The sequence below is a fragment of the Cyprinodon variegatus genome, unplaced genomic scaffold (assembly GCF_000732505.1).
Source record: "Cyprinodon variegatus isolate N-32 unplaced genomic scaffold, C_variegatus-1.0 Scaffold591, whole genome shotgun sequence".
Lineage (NCBI taxonomy): Eukaryota > Metazoa > Chordata > Actinopteri > Cyprinodontiformes > Cyprinodontidae > Cyprinodon > Cyprinodon variegatus.
In genome coordinates this window covers 209,145-224,998 of record NW_015151044.1, presented here as the reverse complement: position 1 = coordinate 224,998, position 15,854 = coordinate 209,145, and the positions used below count along the sequence as shown (strand labels likewise).

At 38.3% G+C, this 15,854-nt stretch overlaps 1 protein-coding gene across 2 annotated transcripts in view; it reads left to right on the top strand.

The window, feature by feature from the left end:
* Window positions 1–15,854, top strand: part of LOC107096010 — a 56,888-nt gene that overhangs the window by 32,286 nt on the left and 8,748 nt on the right. The window contains exons 2-8 of one of the 2 annotated variants that reach the window (XM_015392454.1): window positions 6,220–6,419; window positions 10,159–10,213; window positions 10,371–10,458; window positions 10,571–10,995; window positions 11,972–12,136; window positions 12,552–12,713; window positions 15,254–15,391. In XM_015392454.1, coding sequence (XP_015247940.1) covers window positions 6,292–6,419; window positions 10,159–10,213; window positions 10,371–10,458; window positions 10,571–10,995; window positions 11,972–12,136; window positions 12,552–12,713; window positions 15,254–15,391 — 1,161 coding nt within the window. In that variant the 5' untranslated portion in view covers window positions 6,220–6,291. Of the gene's footprint in view, window positions 1–6,219; window positions 6,420–10,158; window positions 10,214–10,367; window positions 10,459–10,570; window positions 10,996–11,971; window positions 12,137–12,551; window positions 12,714–15,253; window positions 15,392–15,854 lie in introns of both variants that reach the window. The other variant, XM_015392453.1, reaches the window with a different exon arrangement.

The following is a 15,854-nucleotide window of genomic DNA, read 5'->3' as shown; positions in this document are numbered from 1 at the left end:
ATTCAAACGTTGAGCATGTGTCAGAAATGGAAAATACTTTGACAAAAGATGAGTTTTTCTTTTAGTTAGTGTTTCAAAAGCTGCACTGGGTTTATATCTTTGAAAAAGCATTCATAATATATGAACTCCTGAAGAGTGATTGGGTTGAAAACAGATTGAAACGATAAAACAGGGCCAGCATGATGGAGTTGAATGTATCCTCGCTTTTTCTTCGTTTATGTCTTTTCATTTTTTTCAAGAAACAAAATTATTCTGAATATTATTCAAGATGCGTTTAAGTAAAAAAAAAGAAAAAAGCAAATAACATCAAGCTAAATAGATATTCTAACATTTTATTCTGTAAGACACATATGACAGTCATTATCTTATTCATCTGTTATAGTACAGATTTTGACATTATTAAATTCATTGTTAGTAGTCTAATATATTGTATAGCAATAGCATAATTAAACCCTAGTTTTATATTGTCACTGCTGTCTTCCTTTTCAGGTTGTTAGGGTGGGCTTTCAGCTGTTTGCTCAACTCTTTCCTCAGTTGGCAAGCTGTAGATGCAATAACAAAAGAGAAACAGCTCAACATTCAAATGGAAAATGTAGAAGAAACCTTTACAAATCTATCATAAATAACATTGTACTCTAGATATTTTGACATCCAGAATGCTGCTGTTTGTTCTGTCGGCCATAATATGTTTGATCCAACACTGGGTTAACAGTTAAAGATAGTTACTTACAGCCACTTTGCTGATGTGCTATAAGTAAGCTTAAACATCTGCATTCTATGCATCGTATGTCCTTAGTTTTCATAGCCAGGCACACAAGGTAGGCTGTGGTTTTAAAACACTTCCAGTGTGAAACGCAATGACAGGCCTGGCTGGCTAATATTATAGATGTGACTGATAAAAATCATAGACTGTAGACCGACATCAGAGCTTTTTAAGTCAATAAAGGATCTCCAGTAACTATCATTATAAAAGGGTCTTGATATTAGTGGTCAGGACAGTTTTGGACATAACATGTCTCGAGCAAAGCAAATGGTATTCATTGTGTAAAATTTATCATAGGTACCAGTACAGGCTGTCAGGTGTGGATTTTAGAATCAAAAAGCCTTTTCCTTTGTATACAAATGTGTGAATGTGTGTACCAGATTGCCCGTCTTAGTTACTACATTATATATATTTGTGTCTGTTTGTTTCTGTTTTTGAGCAAACCTCTTTTTATAATAATCCATAAATTCAATTTTTTTCTTGCTTGTTAATCAGAAACCAGCAAGTGGAGCTTTACATTGAAGAAAAAGCTTTCTAGCGTGCAAAATCAGCTTTTATCAATATTGCAAGACTTTAGGGAATCACCTGTAAAAGCTGTAGTTAACCTTAATATGCGTGTGTACTCAGCGCTGTGTAAAGCAGCCCACTTTGTGCTTTCTGCTGCTTTTGGCTGGAGCTTATGTCAATTCTGTTCGGATGCTTTGCATTTCCAGTGAAAGCCTCTCTGACACAGCAAGCTGAGCCAACACTTTCCTGATGATTGGAAGCACTCATGGAAACAATAGAAATACAAAAGTTAATGTCAACCTAGAAACGCTGCTTAATCAGGTTAGACCTATTTTTAAACCTGTTTTTTGTCCCATTTTAGTAGTAGTGCTGCTTATCACCAGTGAGGTGTTTCATATTTGAGAAACTTATTATAAAATACATTTTTATTAATTTTTCATCTCACATTTTCTTTTTGATTAGACACTTTTTAGGTTCTAATTAATAACCGACTGTTATGCATGCAAGAATATGAGATATGAATTCTTAAAAATAGTTGAGATTTGAAGAGGAAAGACTTCTAGGTGCCTTTTAACAAAAGCCTAATTTGAACGTTTGTGTTTTTTCAATAATTCAGTTCTAATGGCTAACATTTAATTCATTAAATAAAGAGTAATATATTTCTTACAATTTTTTTTTACAATGTAGATGATAACAACAGATAATAAAAAAAACAAAATGCTTCTCAGAAAGCTGTGATACAAACAAATATCTTTATTTATGGTAGAAAGTGGGTTATGCTTTTCAAACTCAATGTAAGGACAAACTTTATATTTGTCCAGCAGAGAATCATTAATACCTTGTGAAGTAAAGTAGGACATAAAAGATCATCGCTAAAACATATGGGTTTTTACTAGGTACTGTATGCAAACTTAATAATGGGAAGTTGAATGGAAGGAAACGGGTTTATAGTCTGAGGCTGGAGCCAATGCTTTAAGATCTGCCACATGTGCAGTATACGAATACTGGACATCAGCTGCAAACGTGTTCATGTCACTTTATCAGTGACATGGGGCCTTTACTATCTTTTCAGATAAAAAAAGTTTAGCTTTTCAATCAGAAATAAAGCTTATAGAGCATAAAGCAAGTTGCTGGAGGTCCAATGTGAAGTTTCTGCTCTCAGTAGTGATTTGGGGAGTCATGCCACTTGCAGATTTCGCTCCACTTTGTTTTAAAGTGTTTAAACTCATCCAAGCCATCTCCCCATACATTTTAAAGCCCCTGCTTGAAAGCTGTATGAGGAAGATTTTCAAACAGGATTTTGTATTTACCGACACAGTCCAAAGAACCAGTACCTGTTCAATAACGATGATATCACTGCTCTGGATCCGTCAGCATACTTGCTTGATTTAAACTTCATAAAAAGTGTTTATTGTTAAGAGAAAGAGGAAACACAAATTAAATAAACAGTTTTCACAAAACTTGTTTTAATAGACACACGCTTGGTTTAGCCAAAAACTATTGGCTGTCAGACAGTTCCCTAAACTTGTACAGATATTGAAAAACAATAATATTCTGCCTTAAGCTGTCCCTCCTCATTCACATTCAGGGTTAGTCAGTAAAAGTGGTTGCGAAACAAAAAGATTTCAGTTAGATCTGCAGCAGCAAATATCTCTTATTTTATGCTATGTACATTTGTTGGTGTTTGTTCTGGTTAGTGCTGGGCGTGTGTGTTCTCAGAGGAAACCTTCCACCCTGTGGTTGAGCTGCACTGCTGCATCCTCCTTTCTTCTGCTGCTCGCATCCGTCCCGCAGTGTGTCTATGCAGCGCTCAATTTGACCTCATTATCACCCTCATTACCATCAGTATTAGCAGCTGCACCCTTCTTCCTCACCATCTTCATCATCACCGTCATTGACATCTTTATCATAATCACCCCCAGCAGGCAGCACCAGTACCATCACAGCTCCTGCCATCACTCTCAATATGCTGTCGTTACCACTGTCATCATTTTTTGCTGGTAACACTGAAATGGAGACAGATGCTGGAATAAACCCTCCTGCACCCTGACCGAGTTGCGCTGTTGAGTGTGCAGCCACGGGCGACATGCAGAAGCCATCTCTTCTCTTTTTCGTTCCTGGTTGCCATTTGTAAGGTTTGCATGCTGTAGACATGTGCTCCAATCTCGCATCGAGCTCGCAGAAGGGCAACCCTTGTATGTGTTTCTCTCTTAAATTTTTCAGAAGAAGGCTGACAAATCGTAGAAAGAAGCAAACCACTGATGTACTCCTTCCCATTTCCTCCTTCCTTTTTTTTTCTCTCATTCTCCCATGGCTGGCCCGCTTTTTTCCTCTTTCCCCTCTTCCCTCCCCCACTGTTTATGAACCCCTCTCCTCTCCTTCATGTTTTAAGTGAGTTCCTCTTTCCCTGTACTCCGTGCATCCTCTAACAACTTTTATCCCACTTGCTCGCTCCTGTCTGCCTGCCTCTTCCTCTCTCTCTGCCATTCATTCACCATCTTTTTTCCCCCCATCTTCCCTCTGTGATGTACTTCCTCTGCCTGCCTACCTGTCTGTCTGTGCCATAAAGGGCTGTCTAAGGCCGCCATCCTCTTCATTCATTTGCTGTGCATTGTCTCACATATCAGTGGGGTCAGGCAGGCAGACAGGGAGGAAGGAGAACGGGAGGAGATCTTGAAAAAGAGGGAGAAAAAGATAGATAAAAATGATAAGAAGTATTTATGAAAAGAAACCATTTTATCAGCAGAAACAGAAAGCCTCAGACGGATCCCGTGGTGGTGAATCCCACAATGTCTCTCCAACAACCACTTAGCTTGTGCATGAGTTTTACCATAACCTGTTTATGCACTCTACTTTTATTCTCAATTCTTGTTGTTTTGTTTTGTTTGTTTTTTTGTTTTTTTTACAAAAACTAATGAAAATATGCTTCAATGTTTTTCATAAATATATTTTTTTCTGTTTTATGGATTCAAATAAAAAAAAACTCCGTCACACAATCCAATCACTGGCTTTGTTTTTGTTTTTTATTATTGTGGCATTGAGGTGGTGTAACAGAATATGTTAACCTTCATATAATTAGCAATGATTTTCTGTTTCTGTGTGTTCAGAATTAGTAAAGGGTTAGGGTTAGCTAAACCTAACCCTAAGTTATTTCAACAAGAATGTTTGCAAAAAACGTTTACTAAAATACACTATTTTACTTGCTCTGCTCTAAATCTGCATCCATAAGCAAGTATAACAAAATAAAACCAACTTTATACAAGATACGTTGTTATATACTGTAAGCTGCTATTTATAACGTTTGTTTAAATTTTTTTCATGAAAAGCATCCTTATATCATGAAAATTAGTTTTTCTCCTATTGTTTTTTATAAATTCATAGTTTATCTACACTGTGTGAATAATGAATTCTCCTTTTATTACATCTTAAATATATTATAAGATAAAGATCTTTTGTTCTGCAGAAAAATTCAAACTGATCCAATATCTAGCTTTTCTTTGTTTATACTGCTGCAGATTTAGAAAACAATACAAACCTCTTTCAGACTTCTAGAAATGTGTCATGATTCGACAGGATCACTGTGAAAATCAATATGCAGCCAAGTACATTCTCACAACCTTCATTTGATTTTAATTAAAGTCAGAAAACTGGACTTAAGTGCACGATGTTGGTGGATATGTGTATTGGATTAATGGCATTTTATAGTCATAGTTTTGGAAAGATATAGTATAACCAGGGGAACAGGGCATTTATTGTATTGTTCCAACCTTTGGCTGACTTATTGATGTATCTCTAAGGCAATTATTTATTTTTGACTGTAACACACTTCATTCCTGGAAATCAAACTTTTTGCAGCCATTTTATTTATACATTAAGAGAAAAAGGCAGTAGTAACTCGCTGGTATCAACAATGTTTTGAAATCTATGAATAAACTTAAATCTAAAATAATATAATGAACCAACAGCTAACCATCTATTCATCTGCTGTAAATCTGCTGCTGTGTTTGAGCTCTAGGAGCTGTTGGTGCTAAAACATTATGCATGCTTTGTCGCGCTCCTTTTTTTTGTCTATGTTTGCGACTTGACATGTGCGACTGAAATGTGATGCTTTTGTTTATTTCCTTTAATCTGTGATTCTGGAAGCTCTGACTGCATAGGCGCAGTGGGTCACTGGAATAATGACGGCTTGTTAGCACAACTGGGGAAACATAAGGGGTTGTGCTGCTTTTACAGAAAATGTAAGAAGAATCGGAATCCATTGATTTAACCTGATTTAGATGAGTATTTCTTTCTTTTTCTAAATGTGTATTTATGTTAATTTGAGTTTTTTTCATTATAGGTATTAAATCTTTATCCACTAATCCAGTGGTGTATGTACAGCACGCCAATCTGCCTGGAGTATATCTTGCTTGACATGGATGAGAATTGTGTACATTTGTGAAAAAGATTTTATTTTATTTTTTTTCTGGAAGCTAAACAGACTCGGGCTGAACATGCTATCCTGTCTTCTGTGCAGCAAAATTGCAATGATGCATATTTGTGTTATCTGTTCTCCAACACGCTGTGACTCATTCACACCCATCGCTGAAGTATAGCAGCAGTCTGGTCCCACTATTGCTACCTATAATGAGTTCAATTTGCATTTTTTTTATTCCTTTTAAACTAACCAGGTTCTCTCAGGCTTAGGAACGGTGTGATGAAAGAGTTTTTGGCGTGCTCATTGCTGCTTCCTTGTAAGGTGTTCTATTTTCTGTGCATTATTGGAGAGAGTCAAAAATAGAAACTGATATGTCAGAAAGAGACAGTGATAAAAAGCCAGAGGCAAGTGTGTCCTCACACACTCACACAAACGCACCATCCTTCTCTGTAGTTGGTGCAGGGCTTTTTTTCACTTTCCTTTTATCTCCCATGTCACTCATGTGGTGCCTTTTTTCCTTCTGTCCCTCCAGGTTTTCCTGATCACAAGGTCCGATTCTCAGTGCTGGTGTTTGACTGAAAGTGAGCAAGACAGAGCTTGTGACATGGATGAAAAACAAAACACAGGTCCAGACCTCACCTACCAAAACCTTCTGGTTCTGGGAGCCATCGCAGCAGCATCTGCCTTTGTGGTCACCATCCTTATCGTCCTCGTCTGCGTAGGTTGCCAAAGGTAAGGCTGGTGTGGAGCCATTTACAGAACCTCACATTGTTTTTCTATGATAATTTGCTGAATTATACTCACATCCCAAGACTGAATGTAGTCATAATATCGTTCACACCACTTTGATACCCTGCATGTTTGGACATATTTCCAAATGGTGTACGTTAGTTTAACAGAAAAATAATTTAATTAAAAATAATGACTCAAAACCATGCTGTTTAAAATGTTTACAATGTCTAAACTCAGAAAAAGACGGAGAACGCCATTACTCTGTATTTTAAGAAGGTTTGCTCTCTTTAGTTTTGTTTGTTCCTGACTGTTAAAATGTGAATAAACAACATAGTAATTAGGAAAGGGGTGTCTAGAGGCCCTCAAAAATAAGATGGGCAGCTTATGACTCTGTTAAGGGATTTAGAATAAAAAAGAATAGAAAATTCCCACAATGGGGAAATTGTGGTGTTACAGCAGCAAAGGTTATAGCAGATGTGGTCGAACAATGTGTACCTTAGAAAGTGTATAAAAATAACAGAATGAGTAACAGAATTAAGAAAAGAAAGAAACAAGTACTGTACAGTATCGTGTTTTTACAATATAAATACTCTGTATCTGTAGAATAAATAATCAATAAGCAGCTTTGGGCATTTTTTCAGTAATGAATATGTGAAAAATAGAAGCAACACCAGAGATGTGCAAAAAAAACAACAGCATGTTATTTAACTGACTAAGACAGTAACTGTGCGAAAAAATTAGCATGAATCTATTAACTCAATGAGGTTGTTGGGAACAGTGATGTTTATAAAGTCTAGCTGCTGGTAGGAAGGATCTGTGATAACGCTTCCTGGTGCATTTAGGGTGCAGCAATCTGTCTATGAAGGAACTGTCTAGTTCTGGTACAGCTTCATTCATGGGGTAGGAAACATTATCCAACAGAGATGTTGATTTAGTTACGATCCTTGTGTTTCCAACCTCCTGCATTGAGTCCAGAGGGCATTCAATCAGAGAGCTGGCCTTCCTGATCAGCTTATCCACAGACAGCTCCATAGAAGATAGCTGATGCCACAACAGAGTCATAGAAGGTCTTTGGGAGCGCCCCCTGCACTCCAAATGACCCCAGTCTCCTCAGCAGGAAGAGTCTGCTCAGAGCCTCTGTGTTATGAGTCCAGTCCAGCTTCTTGTTCAGGTGAACACCCAGGTACTTATAAGAGTCTGCTATCTCAATGTCCGTTCCCTGAATGTGTAGATAAGTCTCAATTAAACCTGAAATCAGCTGACCCACTGTAGGGCAAATAGTCTGAAACCGGAGGACAGTCGAAACAGTCGGCAATCTACTCAGGTCTAGCTGTCAAAACAAGCAAACGCTTCAAGGAGGCCCTAAGGTAATAAAAGTCTCCAGTAAGATTAAAATGTCTTCATGAGACCAGCAAGCTCTTGCTAGTGTTCATGTTAACGTACATGACTGCAAAATAAAATAAAAAAATACTGCTGTTGTTAAAGTAGATTTGCAGAAAAAAATGACACACCGTTTTATCTGAAAGTAAAACTAGAAAGCCAGAGTAAAATTGGAGGGAAGCTGAACAATGGCCCAACTTGCGGCAATAAGAATTTTTGAACAAATAGGTTTAAAAATCAACTATTTGGGCATAAGTGTCATTGTATTGAATACTGCAGCAGGACTGTTATAAAATCCTGTAGTGTATCAGAGGATGCCACAGAAAATGTGACAAATTCAGTAAAAAAAAAAAAAAAGGTGAAGCAGAAGGAGCCATGAAAATGAAAATGATGCAACATCACTGATAAATTGAACAAGGACTAACTGGATTTTATTTAGATGCATTTTGGATGACTTTTGGAAGAAAACCCAAATACGTATATCTCACATCTAAAGGTGAGGTGTGTAACTAACGCTGCTCAGACTGATGATAAAGACTAGGAGGTTTCCACATGGAGCAGGTGAATGAAATTGATGACCTCATTCAAAGAGCTTGGATTAACTGTCAGCTATTAGGGTGTTCTAATTTAGCAAGAACGTGCATGTGATCATCAAAAAGTATTTCTTTTTCCCATATAAGAAGTAAATAAATAAAAAGCTTAAATAGTATGGAAATTACATGGGAAAAGAAAGAGGAAGAGATAATAGCTAAAGTTTTAACAACTGTGCTGAAAGCTTTCCCCACCCTCTCAGATCTCTCTGATCCTTAACTTCTTTCTCTCTCTTTCCCTACTTCTTCTGAACTCCCCTCCTCCATTATTTCCTTTCCCTCTCTCCACTCCCTCGCTGTCTCTTTTATCACCAACTCTGAGCACAGTGGCAGTAATGAATGTTAATGGCTGTGAGTGTCAGATGAGATGAACCGATGCTTACAGGACGCTGAGGGGGAGGCAGGCTAGAGTCTGAGCTGCCCGAAGTCACCGCTCTCCAGCAAAAACGCTCTGGGACACCCCACGGTTTAAAGAGGATCAGACTCCAGGGAGGAGCTTTTTTTTTTTTTTTTTTTTTTTTTTTTATTCCTCTGGGACCAATCAGCAGCTGCATTGTGGCTTTGTTGCCATGGGATACGCAGATATGGATGCAGAAAAATGTCAAACCAGCTTATGTCATGAAGAAAACAACCTTGCTGTTCTAATCTAAAGAATAATATAGAACATGAGCTCCCTGCTGGATCATCAGCAGTTTGTCTGTTCAAATCAGTCTGTTATTCACAATTATTGATCCCACTGCTATTAGTGTTCTGTTCATTTAATGCTGCAGTGCATCCCTCTAAGTTCAAGGGAAATAAGTTTACAGCGCCTCACAAAAGTATTCTTGCATTTTTTTGTTTTTTCATTTCGTCACACTGCAGCCACAAACTTAACACAAACTTAAATGTATTTTGTTTCATTTATTTCCAAAAGGAGCGTAATAGTTAAGAAGAAGGAAAAGTATAAGTGGCTTTTTATCTCTATGACTTTGTGTTTCATTGTCATCATTTGCCATAACCCCCGCCCCCCCTTTGCGTGTTTATGAAAATCTCCAGGGGAGCTTTCTTCACCTTCCCAGGATCCCCTTAGAGGCATGATGACCATATGTTTGTACCAAACGGTTGCAGTTCACTGGCGGAGACAATATCTTGCTCCAGTAACATGGATCTGACACAGCCTTTGCAGCAACCTGCTTAATAGGATGACGCAGCAGGGACTCTGCACCTGTTTGCAAACCTGAAATTCTATTTATTGCTTCAGTGTGTTTTTGCAGCACAGCAGTAGAATCTCTGGTGTTACGTGATGCAGAGGAGCCTTATCCTCCGAAGTGCGAGAAGCGAGGCAGAGGGAGGAGCGCTTCTTCACAGTCACACCTGCACATTAGTTTTTTTATTTTCAATATTTTTTTACTTTGACTTCATCTTGTTGCTTTGACTCCATGTCAACTACTGTTCCCTGTAGTTACAGCCACCTCCAGGGATCTTCACATACGGCTAATGCTTATCTTAATACATTTGTTCTACAAGCCTTCAACCTGAAGGCGGAATAAAGTACAGAAGAACATTTGTGAATTTTATCAGATTTTATCTTTGAAGGTCGTTTTTGCTTGAGTTAAAAAATCTGAGTCATGCTCCATTTACTTTTTCGACTGGGCTCTTGTTATCAACCAAGGACTTTCATACCCTGACCACAGTTGGATGCTGATGGTATCTATCTTTTCTGAGTGTGTGTGTTTTCTCTTTCTGCCCACGGTCCTCTGCTGACCTTCATGACTTTGTTGCCATGTCAGAAAAAGTAAGAGCAAGCACCCCCCAGCTGGAGACAAAGGGACATCTGTAAATATGGTAAGAAGTGCTTTTGTTTCACTGTTCAAAATACCACGCCTGTCACCATCTACTTCAGCTCTCTTCCTTCTAACCTCCTTTCTAACAGATGCACATGCATGTGTTTGCATGTTTAATGCCTCATTTAACAAGTCTGTGTGTGAATGTGTGACAGCAGGGTACGCTTCGGCATCCAAAACTGAACTCCATGAGTAAATCTGACACCAGGCTGCATGAGATCAATCGCTTTCCCTGCAATGGAAACTGTAAGTGCTAACTAAAGGTCATGTGTTATACTAAATGACACACTTGTCTGAGCTGTTGCATGTTGTCAGCAGTGCTCCCTCTTTCTTATTCGTCAACTCTGTCTCGCTGCAGCTGTTAGCAAGAGCCGTCCAGCCAGTATGGACCTCCTGCTCCTCCACAGTCGGCGCTCCCAGACTGACCTGGGGCCTTCCCACGGTCGCCAGCTCCCCCAGATCCCCACCAGTCCCCAGGCGTCTGGCCAAGGAGGAGGTGGTGGAGGAGGAGGGGAAGTGGGAGGGGAGGGAGGAGGTGGAGGTGGTGGAGGGGAGGCTAGAGACCACACCTACACCGAGGTGGGCCTGCGCAATAACCCGACCCCAACGCACTACCTGGACGATGGCCTGTATGAAAGCGTAGGGGTCCGAGAATGTGATGCAGCCCCCAAAGTCCCCTCTGCTCCACTGACTTCATCAAGCAGCACACCATCGACGGTCAGGGCAGCTCAGAGCCCCCCTACTAGTGCAGGAGGAGCTCGTAATGGGAACAGCCATTTAAACGTACGTACAAACAGACATTTAGCATCGAGATGTTCATAGTATTTTAAGTCAGCAAAAAACATTCTATGACCTAGTTGTCCCCTGGTAAATAAAAACATTTATCTTTACTATTAAACGCCACCCTGGACAGGAAGCCATATTTATATTGCCACCACACACAGTAATCAGGATGGTGAGAGAGATAGAAATAAGATCCAAAGTTCCCTATTGGAAAACCAGTGCACAAAGTGCCACATATTAAACACTACCTACATGCTAATGGTTATTTTGGAAGGGATACTAAACAATACAATATAATTAATTAGAATGGAGTCCATTAGAATAAAAACAAATAGGATATAATAGAATCGAATCATAGCAAAGAGGCAATTGAAAGCTTTCAGGTAAAAATAAGATTAAAAGGCAGAAATTAACAACAAAAAAAGACAACAACAAGAGGTTACATCTCAGAGAAAAAAATGACACAATGTTCCTTCAGATTAAATTAATAATGATCAAGATAAAAAGAAAAACACAAAATTAAATGCTCTGAATCTGTTTAACTGAGACATTAAATATTAACTAGAGTCATTATTGATACATATATGTATATATATCACTATAACATCACAATACTTAAAGGGGAGCACCGTTTTTTATATATATATTTCTTAAGAAGGGATTTTTTTATCAGCTAAAAAAACAAAAGGTTGTATTTTTAAAAATGCTTTTATATTAGATTAAACTTATTCTTTAGTTCTTACTAATAACAAGAAAAAAATAAATAAAGTTTACTCCAAACATGTTAAACCTACAGCTGTAAGGTTTTAATACCTGTTTGGAGATAAACTGCATTCATTGGATGCAGGCAAGAGGCTCATTCAGAATTCATTGCATAAGTTGGTTTTCCCTTTCCATGTTGAGACAGTAATTTATCGATGAAATTTTAGCGATTTTAGTTAATAGTGTTAAATCAAGCGTGTGCTTTCCTTTACAGACTGGTAGAGGGAACGGCAGAGGAAATGGCACCATTAATGGAACTATGCCGGTGAGAGGTAATGGAGGAGGTGGAGCGAGCAGATCTCCTCTGTCGTCTGCGAGTTCCCTGATCAATCAAGATCCATCTGCAGCTGAATATGCTTCCATACGAAAGTTTAAAAAGGTAGAAATAAAGCTATTTTTATCTTAGGTAAAATAAAAAATAAAAAGAATCCTTTTGTCTGAAAAGAAAATTCTGGGGGATTTAGAAGGATATAATTATTAGTGGTTCATCCTTGAACTTTTCAAAAGAATTTAAGACTCTCCTAATACATCTTATGTAACAGTAACTGAGTTTCAGATTTTACTCCAGAAAAGAACATATCAAAGTCAGGCTTATGCTAAGCTGTCAAAGTTGGTGTATTTAGAGTCGTAAAGATTTCTAAGCTATCTACAAACTCCACAGTGCCTGTAGTGAAACTATCAAAATCATCATTAACTAATTGCCCACACCTATGCAATAAGGATCTAAATTTGTTGTGATATTTTTATTAAAATCAGTTAATACAATTTTAGAGATTGCAATTTCAATTTTTCAGGTGGACAAGTTAAGCCGGAAGGAGAATAACGGAGCAGACAGCATGTCAGACAGCCAGTCTAGCGTGAGCGACTCTCCCTCTGCTGCCCCTCTTCCCCTACATCGTAGTCAGGAGTTTCCACGCAAGCTGTTGGAGCCTTTCCACCTACACCCTTTCCCAAAGGTACAAAAAAAAAAAAAAAAAAAAACAGTAATATCTTGGAGCACATAATCTGTTCAATTCCCCAACCAGAGATGTTCTGCTAGCTGTAAGAAAGGCTCAAGACCACAAGAGGGCAGTGTCCTCAAACAAACATGTTAAGCCTTAGAGATTCAGTAAAAAATTATTGGGCTGGTTCTTTTATCATTAATGTAGTGAGCTATCTAAATTGCAATTTGGGTTATCTATTTTAGTTTAAATGAAATAAACAAAATATTAAAACTCCACAAATTAAATAATAAAAAAAACTGTCTGTTTTGTGTAATTTATTATACTTTGTGTTACAGACTTTGCATATATATATATATATATATATATATATATATATATATATATATATATATATATATATATATATATATATATATATATATAATTGTTGTTATTCATCACAGCATAAATATCGTTTAGAAAAAAAAACTGATTCATTTAAACCTCAGTTAACACGTTAAGCAAAGCCAAAAACATCTGTTTAAAATGAAGGATACTATTATTTCAATGTTTTTGCCTCATAGCTGGTGCAGCTTGTTACTGACTTGCCTTCCTAATGAGAGTGTGCTAAACCCTTTGTCTAAAATGTACCGGTAAGTCCCTTTATTTTTCCACAATGGGGAAATTCACTCTCTGCATTTAATTTAACTCATCCCCTTCGGGAGCAGTGGGCTGCCATTGTGTGGCACCTGGGGAGCAGTGTGGGGTTAAGGGTCTTGCTAAGGAACCCAAAGTGCAAGCAGTAAGGACAAGGTACTTGCACAAGTGAACTGCTCTAACCCACTAGGCCAACACTCTAGTGTGTAGGTTTGCACACCTGTATGCTGTGGGTGGGTATGTGTCTGTGTTGGTTTATTTTTTGTGGTCCCTTTGCATTGTGCAGCGCAGCACACTATTAAAGCATGGATTATGTAAGGGTTTGGCAGGCTGCCCAGCCTTCAGTGTGTCCTTGTGTGTGTTTATAGGTGTGCATTGATGTGGATGTGTGTGTGTTTGGATGCCACTGTTGAATCCATCAGCAAGTCTATCTAGAAACAGCTAACAGGTAGCCAGCAGCCTGAGATATTGCGCACATATTGAAGCCATTTGCACTGTAGGGCCTATTATTGCTCACTCCCTGCTTTGGGGAGGGCGTATAAAAGTTTTATCATCCTCAGTCACATGTGTGTCCACTAATTTATGTTTCCTAATTGGTTACTAATTCCTCTTAAGACATGTTGCCATAAAAAAGGTTTTGCAAGAAAAGTCATGTTGGGTCATTGTTTTATGACATCCAGGTTTCTCTCAAGCCACCCATGCAGAGTATGGGCCCCAGTAAGGTTTATTTTATGTAACATTAAAGGTAATAAAAGAATTATGTGAACTGTTAGCCATCAGTCTGCGAAGGCTCTATCGTTTTTTGTTGGAAAAAAAAGATTCATATGCGACCACTATCTCTCCTCAAGCCTAACCCCCCCAACTCCCCACTCCCCCAGGCCCCAACCGGCAGAGTTAAAAGGAGGTTATGTTTTGGCAGCACTGTCTGTGTTTCATTAGGTCTGCCTGTTTGTCAGCCTGTCAGCAGGATATTTTTGAGCTTGCAAATTTGCATGAAAATATTGTGGAACGGTTGGCCACAGAGCAAGGAGGAACTGAAAAAAACAAGCATTTGAGCATGAAGCTGCCATTTTTTTTCCCAATGATAGAAGTCATCCAGTAACTTGATATTGTTTTTAAAAATACTCAGAGCTCTTTCTTGAAATCTATATCAGAGGAGTTCAGGAGGCAGAAAGTAAAGTGCAGCTAATTTAATGTCTTAACTGATGCCAGAGTAGTTTTCTTGTCAACAAGAGTCTCAATGGCTTTTTTTTACCAACTGTTTGATGTTCACTTAACCAAAACACCTTTTGTTAAAAGGCCAATATTTTGGGATATTTGAAATAATGCAATAAAGGTTATTTAGTTAAAAAGTCATTATTTCAATTTTACCTTCTAAAGTCTTAATTTAAACTTGTCCACCAGGAATGGGAATCTTGAAACAACATTTAGACACATATACACCACAAGGGGTCTCTCAGAGTGAATTCCTACAAAAATAAAGTTTAAACAAGAACAGTTATCACACTACATTACAGATAAGAATCAAATACTTTTTGGATTGGGGATTTTGACACCCTTTTTTTTGGATCATTTATTACATAAAACAAATGTGCACTATTGTTCTAGATGAAACTGTGGTTCATTTAAAACCACCACCTCTAACGAAGAGCCTGCATCACATATTTTCTCTTTTACAGATTTTAATTTATATAAGAATGGAATCAGAAAAATCCTACAGCAGGTGGTCAGACCTTACGGAATATCAGATCTCACCATAGAGCAGAAAAACTCCAGATTGGTGCATCTTGAGTTAAAACTAAGGATAGATATCATAGATATCATTAACTTTTAAATCTCTGAGAAGCAAGGCTGATTTGATTTGCAAAACTTTGCACAGTGACTTTCTGAGCTAAACATTTCACTTTGTTTATCAGGAGGCAGCCTTCATAGGCAATGGGGAGCAGTACATCTGGAAGCCTCCAGAGGATGATGACATCATCACCTTGCATGCACCCCCCCTCCGTGCAGAGAACGGACAGCCGGGGCACCCGTCGCCTCCAACCGCAAAGGAGGTAAGTTACCTTCTTAACATGTGTGTGATTGTGAGCGGCCGCTTGTTAGTGCGGGGGCATATGAGAGAAGAAACAATCAATAAAATCCTGGCTCAGAAATCCTCTAAGCAAGCAGATGATTCAGTCAGAGTTCTGCTGTGTTTACCCATTTGATTGGGGACGTCATCCCTACACCGACACTTCACAACTTTCCTGTTGTACGTGGCTTCTGCTTACAGAAAGAGGTTGTGTTACATGGATCAACAACCCCCAGCGCCTGCCTGAACCTTGACCTCAATCTACCAACCCCCCACTCATCTGTCAGCATTCAATCCATATCCTCACAGATCAGGCCGAGCTGTCACCTGCTGTTCGGAATTAATATTCACCCAGAATAGATAAAGCTATGTACAAAATGGGCTTCCCTTAATATATATATATATATATATATATATATATATATATATATATATATATATATATA